A 10,983-nucleotide genomic window follows, 5' to 3' on the forward strand; every position below is an offset into this window, starting at 1 on the left:
GGCGAGGGATGTGCTGGCTGTGGCTTCCCGCCACCCCCATTGGCCCGGGACGGCGAACCGCGGCCAGTGGGGGCCGCGATCGGCCGAACCTGCCGCATCAGCAGGTAAATAAACTGGCCCGGCCCGCCAGGGTGCTTACCCTGGCGAGCCGCGTGCCAAACGTTGCCGACCCCGGGAGTAGAGTCTGTAGAGAGCTAAGAGGTTTTCAAAGTTAAGAGGGGAAAAACCACAGCACTGCCTCCTCTTTTATCAGCATCACAAAGAACATAGACTCTAGGCCTAGGTCTCATCTCACAAAAGTTAGATACTGTTTCCCCTTTTGAAAGTACTAGGCATACAGACAAGATGAGGCACATAGTGAAACCTCATTCCAGTTTCCCCGTTGTTTTAAGAAAGATAATTGTTTGCCATCATTATTCCTTTTTCCTTTCCTTTCTATTTTATTTTTTATTTTTTTGACTTAGACCTTCTCAATGTTCTTGCTTTGGTTGCTATAAAATGGCACTTTCATTTTGGTGCTGATGTTTTGTTTTTTAGCCCTTTTCATACATTAAGCAAGCAATTGGGAAAGAGTGTTGCCTGATGATCACAGGAAGAGATCAGATATCAGGACTCCTCGGTTCTGTTCCTAGCTCTGCTACCGACTTATTTTGTGGTGAAATCACACAGGCACAGTCAGTTTACCGTATTATAAAATAGGCCATTTATTTCCAACACCATGTTCCAACCTGGAAAACCTGAGAGTGTCTTTCAATAGCTGAGAATTTCAGTTCTTCCTCTACAACAGTGGTGGGCAACCTGCCACATGCGGCCCTTCAGGGTAATCCACTGGCGAGCCACCAGACCGTTTGTTTACATTTGCACGGCCGCCCACAGCTCCCAGAAGCTGCAGTTCACCATTCCCGGCCAATGGGAGTTGCAGGAAGCGGCAGCCAGGCCCGCGCCACTGGGAGCTGCGGGCAGCCATGCAAATGGAAACCAACGGTCTGGCAGCCTGCCAGCAGATTACCTCGATGGGCCACGTGCAGCCTGCGAGCTGCAGGTTGCCCACCACTGCTCTACAAGCACCTTTCTTTACAGCTGCCTGCTCATTATGGTAATTCTGATCCACAGTAGGGTCATCCTTTTCATAGGAACCTTTCCCAGCATATTTTTCTGATAGCTAGTCTCCTAAATTTGGCAGATACAAGTATCTGATGTTTTAAATTTGCCATTTGGCAGCTAGCTGACACTTAATGCCTCCCCCTCCCTCCCTATCAGAAATATTCCTATTTTATTTTACTTAGTTTCTTGCCACTGAGGAAATGACACACTCCCACAGACACTATATTAGCACCATGTCCCATCCACAGTACAAGGCACTGCCATGTTGTATGTTTTCTCTTTATGTTCACTATAAAAGGAAGCAAATTATAAATTTGCAACAGAACTCTTTTGTGAGGTGAACAAGAAATCTTTTATCTGCAGATCTCAGCTGCTTGCACACTGATTTAAAGTCGATATAAACAAAAGGTGACTGAACAAAATTTGATACATCACTAATAGCAGATACTAGTCCCATGGACATCCATAGCAAAATTGCCATGGATTTTAATAGGAGAAGCATCCTCATTAAGGCAATTTTCAGAAGTGGAAGATTTAACTACTCTAATTATTAGGATTCCAAGGGGTTTCTTTGTATGTCGCAACAGCACTCTTCTTCAGTTGCATATATATAGAGAAGAGAAAGGCCAGAATCAAAGCCCTGCATTTAAATTCCACCCAGTCTTTGGGGAGTGCTTGGAACCTGCTCTCAGATCTAAACCTGGCTTTTGTAAAAGGCCTCCATGTAATGCGACAAACCAAAGCCCTACATACAAACTCCCAGAATTCTGGGGTGTACAAAACTCAGTTTTCAATGTGAATTTTGCACCGTGAACCTGTTTTATCCCACTGGAAGCAGTTACAATCCCATGATATAAAAACCTGCCATACCATGAATATGGCTTGTTGTTACTTTCACAGAAACAAATAGTCACTTTACCAATCTATTTTTCAAACCATTTTCAAATGCAGCTTTTGGAAAATTCATAAAAATGTGCAAGAACTAAATGGAAGTCAGAATGTTTTAAAATATCTCTTCTCCTTGGGAAAATAATTTATGGTGTAATCTAGAGTGAAACAAGAGAGTTGAAGAAAGTCTTTTGAATACCACATGTTCAACTCTGAACTACAGAGGCAGATATGGTAATCCATTGTTTGTTTGCATGCTGAACATCTGTTCTCAACTAATGATATACAGACAAATATTTACCATCCCTTAGGAATACTTTCCATAGTTTTATTACCAACATGCCATATTATGAAGAAATGGGAAAGCCACACATTCCAAAGGAAAGTCTGTAACTTTTCATAATGCAAACATTCAGAGCTGCATTTCAGTGTTGACAGACTTTATGCAACCCCCACTGAAGTCAGTGGGACTTGGATGGATCCCAATCTGCACAGGAAATGCAAACTGAAATCACTGAAGTGCTGTATAAGGCTCCAGGGTAATTCCTGCATTTCTGGGTATACTATTGTTGACATTTGCCATCTGCATTTTACAGGATCTAATTCTGATTTCACTTATACCACTTTTACTGTGTTGCTCTGGATTTATACTTGTGTAAGTGGGAAGAAAATGCTGTCTTCATCATTTCACTATATACATCCACTGTTGCCTAAACCTCACCGTCATTTTATTTCATATTTTTAGTTTATTCTCACAGATCCAAGTACACATTTCTGATAAATACAGTAATCCTTGGATCCTGTTGTGCTCTTTGTTTCCAGACTCCAGATAAATTTCATAATTAGAGCTCTGAGTACAGACTACTTATTGAGATGCTACATGAACAAAGTGTAGACATTTGCAGATTGTTAGACGATGACAACATAAACTCTGTTACTGAGTCTCAAAGAGGAACAACAGTTACAAATAATTTAAAACTTCTAAAATGAGGCCCTCATGAGTTAACTCAAATTTCTGAGTAAAACTTTAAATGTCTGGAATAACTTCTTATTCTGCAATTGTCCTGCCTTATAGAATACCATTTCTAAAGCTGCAGTTCAAGAGCTGGCTTCATTGTATGGCACAAAATATACCTCTGGTTCAGGTGCTTCAACAATCTGTAAGTATTAACCTAAATATCATAAGCAACTGTAGTAAGAATTATTTCTCTAGACAGTGGGAGAAAATTATGTATTATGACTCAAGAAAAAAACATAAGATGAGCCCCGCCCATACACACTCTACTTACCTCCCTCCTGTAGTGTAGACCAGGGGTAGGCAACCTATGGCACACGTGCCGAAGGCGGCATGCAAGCTGATTTTCGGTGGCACTCACACTGCCCAGGTCCTGGCCACTGGTCCGGGGGGCTCTGCATTTTATTTTAATTTTAAATGAAGCTTCTTAAACATTTTAAAAACCTTATTTACTTTACATACAACAATAGTTTAGTTATATATTCTAGGCTTATAGAAAGAGACCTTCTAAAAACTTTAACGTGTATTACTGGCATGCGAATCCTTAAATAAGAGTGAATAAATGAAGACTCGGCACACCACTTCTGAAAGGTTGCCGACCCCTGGTGTAGACTGTGATATCTTTACTCTTGTTGAGTAGTACTTTTCTTCGCAAGTAGTCCCATTTACTTCACTGTCCTGAAGGTGTGGATGCAACATTTCCAGTTCTGCAAATGTGCAAACATGTGCCTGTAGGTTACCAATAAGATTCGCACAATAACTATGTAGCGCCCAAATACTAAGGTGATGAGCATACTAGGAATTCCTAAATCAAACAGATAAAATTAGATTAAAACATGAGAGAATTGGACTTGTTCAGCCTGTGAGTGTCTTGATTTCTGGGGCCTGCAAACCTATGCGACAATAGTATGTGAAACCTTTTTGACCAGAATTTGCCTTCATGGCTCTAGCCAGCAGATTGTTACTTTCTGTTACTGTGTGCTGATTTTAAAAATATATAAATTCCAGCCTCACTCTAATCCTCTCTTGAAACCCAGCTCTTGTGTTATGTCCTTTGCAATGTTATAAAGCTGATGACCTGGTGTTTCCAAACCCAGTTTTCCAGAGTTGTATAGCTCAGATGTTTTGGCTCCTAATTCCTCAGGCTACTGCCTGCTTGAAATTCAGCATTGCAGGACTTAACAATCTGGAAGCCAATTTTTTTTTTGTCTTAAATATAATGGCTGCAATTGTTTGTCAATGTTTAAAAGATCTATTTAGATTTTTAAAAATGCCTTTGGGGATTCCTAGCAATTTTGAGGACCACCTATAGGATAAAAAGTATTAAAACCCCATTCTCTCCTTACAAGGAACAACCAAGAGAGTATACTCTGAATTCTCTCATCAAGAGGGAAAGGAGCAGAGCTTATTTCCCAACGAAAAAGCAGAGTTCGTATCCCCAGCTTTGTGGATCTTCAAAGCTCTGTGTAGATCTCAGGGAGATCCTCCAGAGACAGGAGATTCAATGTGATAGATCCTTGCTCCTGCGGATATCATGCTTCCAGTCCTCTCCTCAGGCAAAATATACTCCTCCCACTGCTTCTCAGGAGGGATCTCTACAGTGAGGAGAGAGCAGCACTGCAAAATAACTCAAACTCTGTATTCTGATCAGGATTGTTTCTTCTATATTTTTAGAAGGGGGACATGGTTATATTCCTCTTTTTACAGCTACAGATTTCCATTTTCAAGGCTATTAAAGTGTTTGGCAAGCTCTGTTCCATATTCTGGATGCAAACAAATGGTTCATTGACTCTCACTGCTTTTTCCTCTGCCCTTCCTATATTTCTAGCTATATGGTATAATAGTTATCAGTTATAATAAATCCCACTGATTACCAGTGGCTTGTTGTCCTTTTCTAGTAAAGTTTTCTTCTCTCCCAATGCAGATCCTGCTGCTGGTGGCTCTGATGACTGGGCTTATGATCAGGGTATCAAGTACTCCTTCACCTTTGAGCTCCGTGATACAGGCAGATATGGATTTGCACTCCCTGAATCTCAGATAAAGCCAACCTCTGAAGAGACTCTGATAGCTGTTAAATATATTGCCAATTATGTCCTTGAGCATTTATATTAGAATGGTACTGCAAAATTATTCAAGAAAGCTTGTTTCAAATATACTATCCCCTCTGTTCTCTTTCCCTGATGGCTGATGATTTCTGCTTTACAGGGTGCTGTTAGTTCTCCCTTACACTTGAGCTCTAGAGCCAATGGAAATATCTTGGGATTTTTCTATTAATCACAAATAAAAATGACAATGACTCATCTACTGTTTGAATATTGATAGAACATCTGTTACTCCAGCGACTGGATTGAATGGATGAAGAAACCACCAGTGTCTATTTTGACTGTTTGGCCAGTTAACATGTTTTTTAAAAGCTCTTTAATGATCACTAAACCAAATTCAATCATGGGGCATTAACTGCAGTGGAGCTGTATGATAGATCTAGGGGCAGAACCTGGACCTCTCTTACTAGGCTAATATTAATCAGAAGCTTTAATAGCAGCTAGCTCTTAGGCGAAACAAGAGTGAGGGCAAATGGGAGCCCCACAATAATGGAGGTGGGGGAAAACCTAATAATGACTATATCTAATCCATCCCTATATCAGAGGCAGGCTGAGATCAAAAATCAGATAATGTGAATGGAGGTAGGGGTCCTGTCCTGAAAACTAAATGTAACAGGTTAGCGTTTGAACTGAAAATTAAATATAATAAAGAAAATATGAAAAATAATAACATAGGAATGAACTGATAAACTTCATTGGTCATTACAAATTCTACACACACACATATAGAAAATGGTTACGTTGATTACTCAGGCTTTGTTCCAACAGGTTTAAATTAGTTAAAGCAATATGGGCAGTAGTTAAGAAGTCGGTCTGATAAGTAACGACTTTCATATGTTGTATATGATCCATCAGGTAGGTATGCGCATGTCTTTATATTTCTGCCTGTGTAGAATGTAATCCTTGAATCAAATAATCAAAACCACGAACATAAATCCTGAGCTGCTAGCTTCATTTTGTGACTGAGAACCAAATGCACAGACACGCAGGAACACCTGCACTCCCAGCAAAACTTCAATAGCTAAACAACAGAAATGAACAAAACCAAACAAAATGCCAGTGGAGCAAATTCTGTATGGATTCTCTCTGCATGCAAGACAGCTGTCTGGTGGAACTTGAGGAACTACTTAAAATGTGGATGGATTGGTATACTGAGAAAGGCAATTAAACCCTCTTTCTGAGCCATGACCTTTAAGTCCCAGAAGCTGTCCATCTGACTAGATGTGCTCTTTTCCCAACTAGTATAGGTTAGAGTCATTAGTGTTATTAGCATTTCAGCCATTTGAAGAGTAGGAAGGTTCAGATAATAATAAAACAATCTCCAGTGAAGCTCTAAGAGCAAGTCAGTTGCTTGCTGAGCAATAAGAAGGGGAAATATAAAATGTGACAGACAGTATTTGCTATACAGAGAAAAAGCAGAAATATGAAGTTTATGTTGCTTTTAGGCCTGATTGCAGCAACTCATGTTGTTCCTCACATTCGTCGTTTGACAGATAGAAAGCTCTCTGAGGATCATTGGCAGAGATTGTATCAATGATCACATTAGTTCAATATTATGTCCACATTGTAGCACAGAAGAGCTGTACCAGACAAATGAGAGGACCCCTACTTCAAATGGACTAATAGACAAAGAAAGGGGCTGGAACCGAACAGGACTGTACAATGTACTGTTATGGCTGTGACTGGTTACTGATCTCTTTTGAAGTGAGAAAATGTTTCATGTGAATCCTCAGAATGACAAACAAGTGAACTTCATGAAGGATTTGGCCAGCATCATACAGCGAAGACATTTTTACACAGCGTGCCATATATTTAACTCTTCACTTTGTTTTAATTTTTTTCAGCTTCTTGCAATGGTCTCAAATCTCAGATATGCAGGTGTAACTCACCATATACTGTACATCCATCATTATAATATGGGGCCAAATTCAGAAGCGGTACCTCAAGTGGCATTGCTAGATTCTCTCTTACACCTACACTGATGTACAAGGGAGTATAAGCAGCAGGTGGAAAAAGGCATAAGAAAGTGTGTGTTAAAGAATCCTCATCCAGACTTAATATACACCTTCTCCCAGCTCCGGGGAATTTAAGTTACGTTAATTTAGACTCCTTTATGCATTGGTAGAGCAGGTGTAAGTAGGTCTAAGGGAATCTATGGGTTACGCTATCTTAGACATCATCTAACCGTTTTGCCCACAAAATCTGCTAATACTCATGTATACCCCGAGTAGCTGATTACTTTTATAAGATATAGTGTAACACACACCTGTTATCTGGGATTACAACTGAGCCTTGTGTACTGTGGTGCAGTCTCTGTATAACAAAGGGTTTATAACAACTCCTAACAATAAAGGATATCACTGGCAGAGCAAGTATAAAATACATTGGGAAGGAAGGGATTGATCTTCTGTAATTTTAAGCAGTATAGTTGAATTTGTGCTCTATTTTTTCTGGTTTCCTGAGCTGACAAGCTACATTGTGTACCTATGTATCATAAATGTTTAGTTTTTATTCCTATTTGGTGGTGTCAATATTATTTTGAGCCATTGTCATATTTGACATCTTAATGGTGTTTTAAGATGAACTCAAAACATTTTCCTGCTCATTCTCCAGATTAGCAATCTATGCAGAAAAGCCTGAAAAAGGCATATTAAATTCTAGCACTGTAAAATCTATCTTCAACATCTCATAAATAATTTGTACTAATTACCATAATACTGCACTATAGTGAGAGAGGCTTCTCAGCAGTACATTGGACATTCTCCAGAATAGATTATTTCATGACTTCCCCAAAATGTAATGATCCTTGGTTCATGTTCCGATCCGTCTACATATTGAATGGAATGAAAGCCACAAACCATCTTCCTGTGAAATATTTAACACATCTTTAACTCAAGAGAAGCATTTCAAACAATTTATTAATAAAGGAATTGAATTCTATACAGCTATTAACACAATTTATGATGGCTTTGTGGTAAGAGAACTAAGAGAGGAAGGACAGTTCAGTGGTTAGGGCATTAGCCAGAGACTTGGGAGACCCAAGTTCAATTCTGTGCTCTACTTTCCTGTGTTACCTTTGGAAAGTCACCTAGCATCTTAGTTTCCATCGGTAAAATTGAGATAATAGCTACTCCATACTCCACAGGGGTGTTCTGAGGATAAATACATTAAAGATTGTCAGATATTCCAGGAACTGGGGTGATATAGATATCTTTGATAGATATATAACCCCAGTTTACAGACAGAAAAAAGGATGTTTCTCACCCCAAAAAAAGAAAAACAAGACAGTTTTGTTGAATTATCAAAGAAGCTGATAAAGATTGTGTCAGCCTAGGGTAATGTGAAAAGTACCACAGTACAAATCGGGGAAAGTCCAAGACTTCTAAACAAATGATGGCACTTTTTTAAAACTAAAAAATAATTTGTGAGCACATTTAGTGTCTGTGAAAGTGGCCAGATCAACAGCCCTCGAGACAAGAGTCCTGCATTTATCCCTACAACAGGTACAGCAGTGAAAATGCCTTGCCAAAGTGCCTCAGTCCTGCTCTAGAAAAGTCTCCCAAAAGGCGAGAAAATATTTTCAATCCTCATTTTCTCTTCTTAGGCTGCCAACAAGGTGGCCAATTAATGCCTGGTTTCTGTGATGTGGGTACTTGTCCACCAGAAATTGAACTGAAATGATTAAATCTATTTCCCACAAGCAAGCAGAAAAACAACCAGATATAACAATTTTGGTCACTACTCACATGGACTTAACTTGAAAGACCAGATATGCCAAATTCACCTACAATCTACATGAAACACTCTATGAGCCAGATTCACCCATGGTATAAGTGGGCAGAACTCCATAAACATCAAGGGAATTGCATCCATTCACATCAGAGATGCACTTGTCCCTATGGGCCAACTATAGACCCTAAAGGATACATAGCATTTTCAGATCTGAGTGTACTAACAATATTTTATTTAAATAAATGCTTTCCTAAGGATTTTGAAGATTGAGAAAATAGATGAGGTTTTCTGAAAGTAGGATTGTAAATATCTTTATAAATGTGTGTTCACAATTTAAAAAATAAAATCAGTCAATGTCTAGAGTTGTGGTAACACTGTCCCAACAGTTTTTCATTACAACTGTACATACTCACCAGGCCAATTGCACTATGTAAGCACTAAAACGAGACACTCCTCATTTCTCTGTGCAGCTTGATTTCTGTCATCTGGATTCAGCTCATGATGAAGTTGCTAACGTGGAACTGGATTTCCGGGTCAATCCAGATATGTCCAGACTCTCCTGGAGTAGAATGAAATACCAGTAGTTCATGTGTATTGAAGAGTAATGGGAGACCATGTGCTTTGTGGTCTCTTCCAACAGAAATCTCTTAGCTAGTAATCAATTAGATTAGTGTGTTGGTAACTGTCTACAGATTTTTAGTTGAGCAGTTTCTAATACTGGCACCAGAAAATAGACGTATGACAGTAGGACAATGGATCACATGGATGAGATATTACAATACTATTAGGAGGCATCCTGTGGTGCTTGCATGATGTAGGTGGTCAGGTGTGACTCCCTCACTAGAAGGAGTAAATAACAAAGCTCTGAAGAAAACGGAGCTTCATTTGCAAGGGGATGTGTGAATATTTGCTTAGGTTTTGCTCCAAGTGATCACTGAGTTCCAGGCTGGAACACAACCCAAATCTTCAAACAAAACTTAGTAGAAACCACCAAATTTCACCTAGTTTTGTGTTGAAACTAGGATGACATTAATCAAGTGTTCCAGTAGGTGAATGAAGAGGGATGGTAGAGACCAGCAGAAGGTTTGGGAGGAGGGGAGGCAGGGATGCATAAAAATATCTAAACTTCAAATTGGTCATCACTTCTTCCTCCCTGCCCATCTCCTGTTCTCTGCTTCCTCTTATTTGCAGCTTCAAATCATTTCCTTCGGCCTTTTAACTGTCTCATTTTCTCCTTTTAGCATCTCAACTTCTCTCGTCCCCCTACCTCTTTCGCTCTCCTTCCTCTAAATATCTCTGTTTCCTTCACTCTTTCCCCTGGTTCCCTTAATTCTCCTTTCACATCTCTCTCTTCTCAGAATTCTCAAAATCCCCAACTTCCCAATTTTCTTTCCTTTACTCTGTTCCCCGCTTGTCTCTCTTCCATCCTTATTTTTCACTTCCCACCCCTTCTCCTTTCACTTTATCTTTTGATATCTGCTCTCCCACCAATATACACCTGCCCATATTCCTCACATAATAAATGATTCCAGCATAGAGATTTCAAATTAAAAATGCTCTCACAGTCTAAGGAAATATATAAGGTGTTTCTGATGTGCCAAAGGACAGAAAGACATAGGATTTTTAGAGGAATATGCGCAGTAGCAAATGAGGCACAGACAAGATGTATTTTAAATCTCAGAGTTTAAAAGAAATGTGTGGGGGGGGAGGGAATGACCATTCTGCATAGCAGGTGCAAGCTTTGCTACCTTGTCTTCCAAGAGGATGGTTCATGTCACTCTTCTCTTAGTCTTCCCTTACTCCCCTCTCATCTCTCTCTCTCTCTCTCTCTCTCTCACTAGAGCTTGTCAGAAAATGATGGGGGTCTTCCATGAACAATCTCAATTTTGTTAAAACAAAGCCATGGAAAGCAGATGCTTTTTGTGAAAAACTATATAATTGAAAACCAAATTTTCCATTGAAAAACAATTTCAATGGAAATTCTTTGAGCAGCTCTACCTCTTATCAAAACTTCTCCATGATCTTTATAAAAATTTGACATGCACCTGCAATTGACTTGGGTTTAAGGGCCCCATCACCTAACCAAATGTATAAACATTCCTATTCCCAATTACATCAGACACTTCATTTGCTCCTCTGATC

At 39.5% G+C, this 10,983-nt stretch overlaps 1 protein-coding gene across 1 annotated transcript in view; it reads left to right on the forward strand.

Annotated features, from left to right (window-relative positions):
- The window catches only part of LOC117882840 (carboxypeptidase B-like), a 30,819-nt gene extending 23,296 nt beyond the window's left edge, over window positions 1–7,523 (forward strand). Inside the window, exons 10-11 of the mRNA XM_034781678.1 lie at window positions 3,068–3,152; window positions 4,932–7,523. Coding sequence (XP_034637569.1) covers window positions 3,068–3,152; window positions 4,932–5,119 — 273 coding nt within the window. The 3' untranslated portion in view covers window positions 5,120–7,523. The remainder of the gene's footprint in view (window positions 1–3,067; window positions 3,153–4,931) is intronic.
- Window positions 7,524–10,983: the final 3,460 nt, after the last annotated feature.

Source organism: Trachemys scripta, chromosome 9, assembly GCF_013100865.1.
Source record: "Trachemys scripta elegans isolate TJP31775 chromosome 9, CAS_Tse_1.0, whole genome shotgun sequence".
In the NCBI taxonomy this organism is placed as follows: Eukaryota; Metazoa; Chordata; order Testudines; family Emydidae; genus Trachemys; species Trachemys scripta.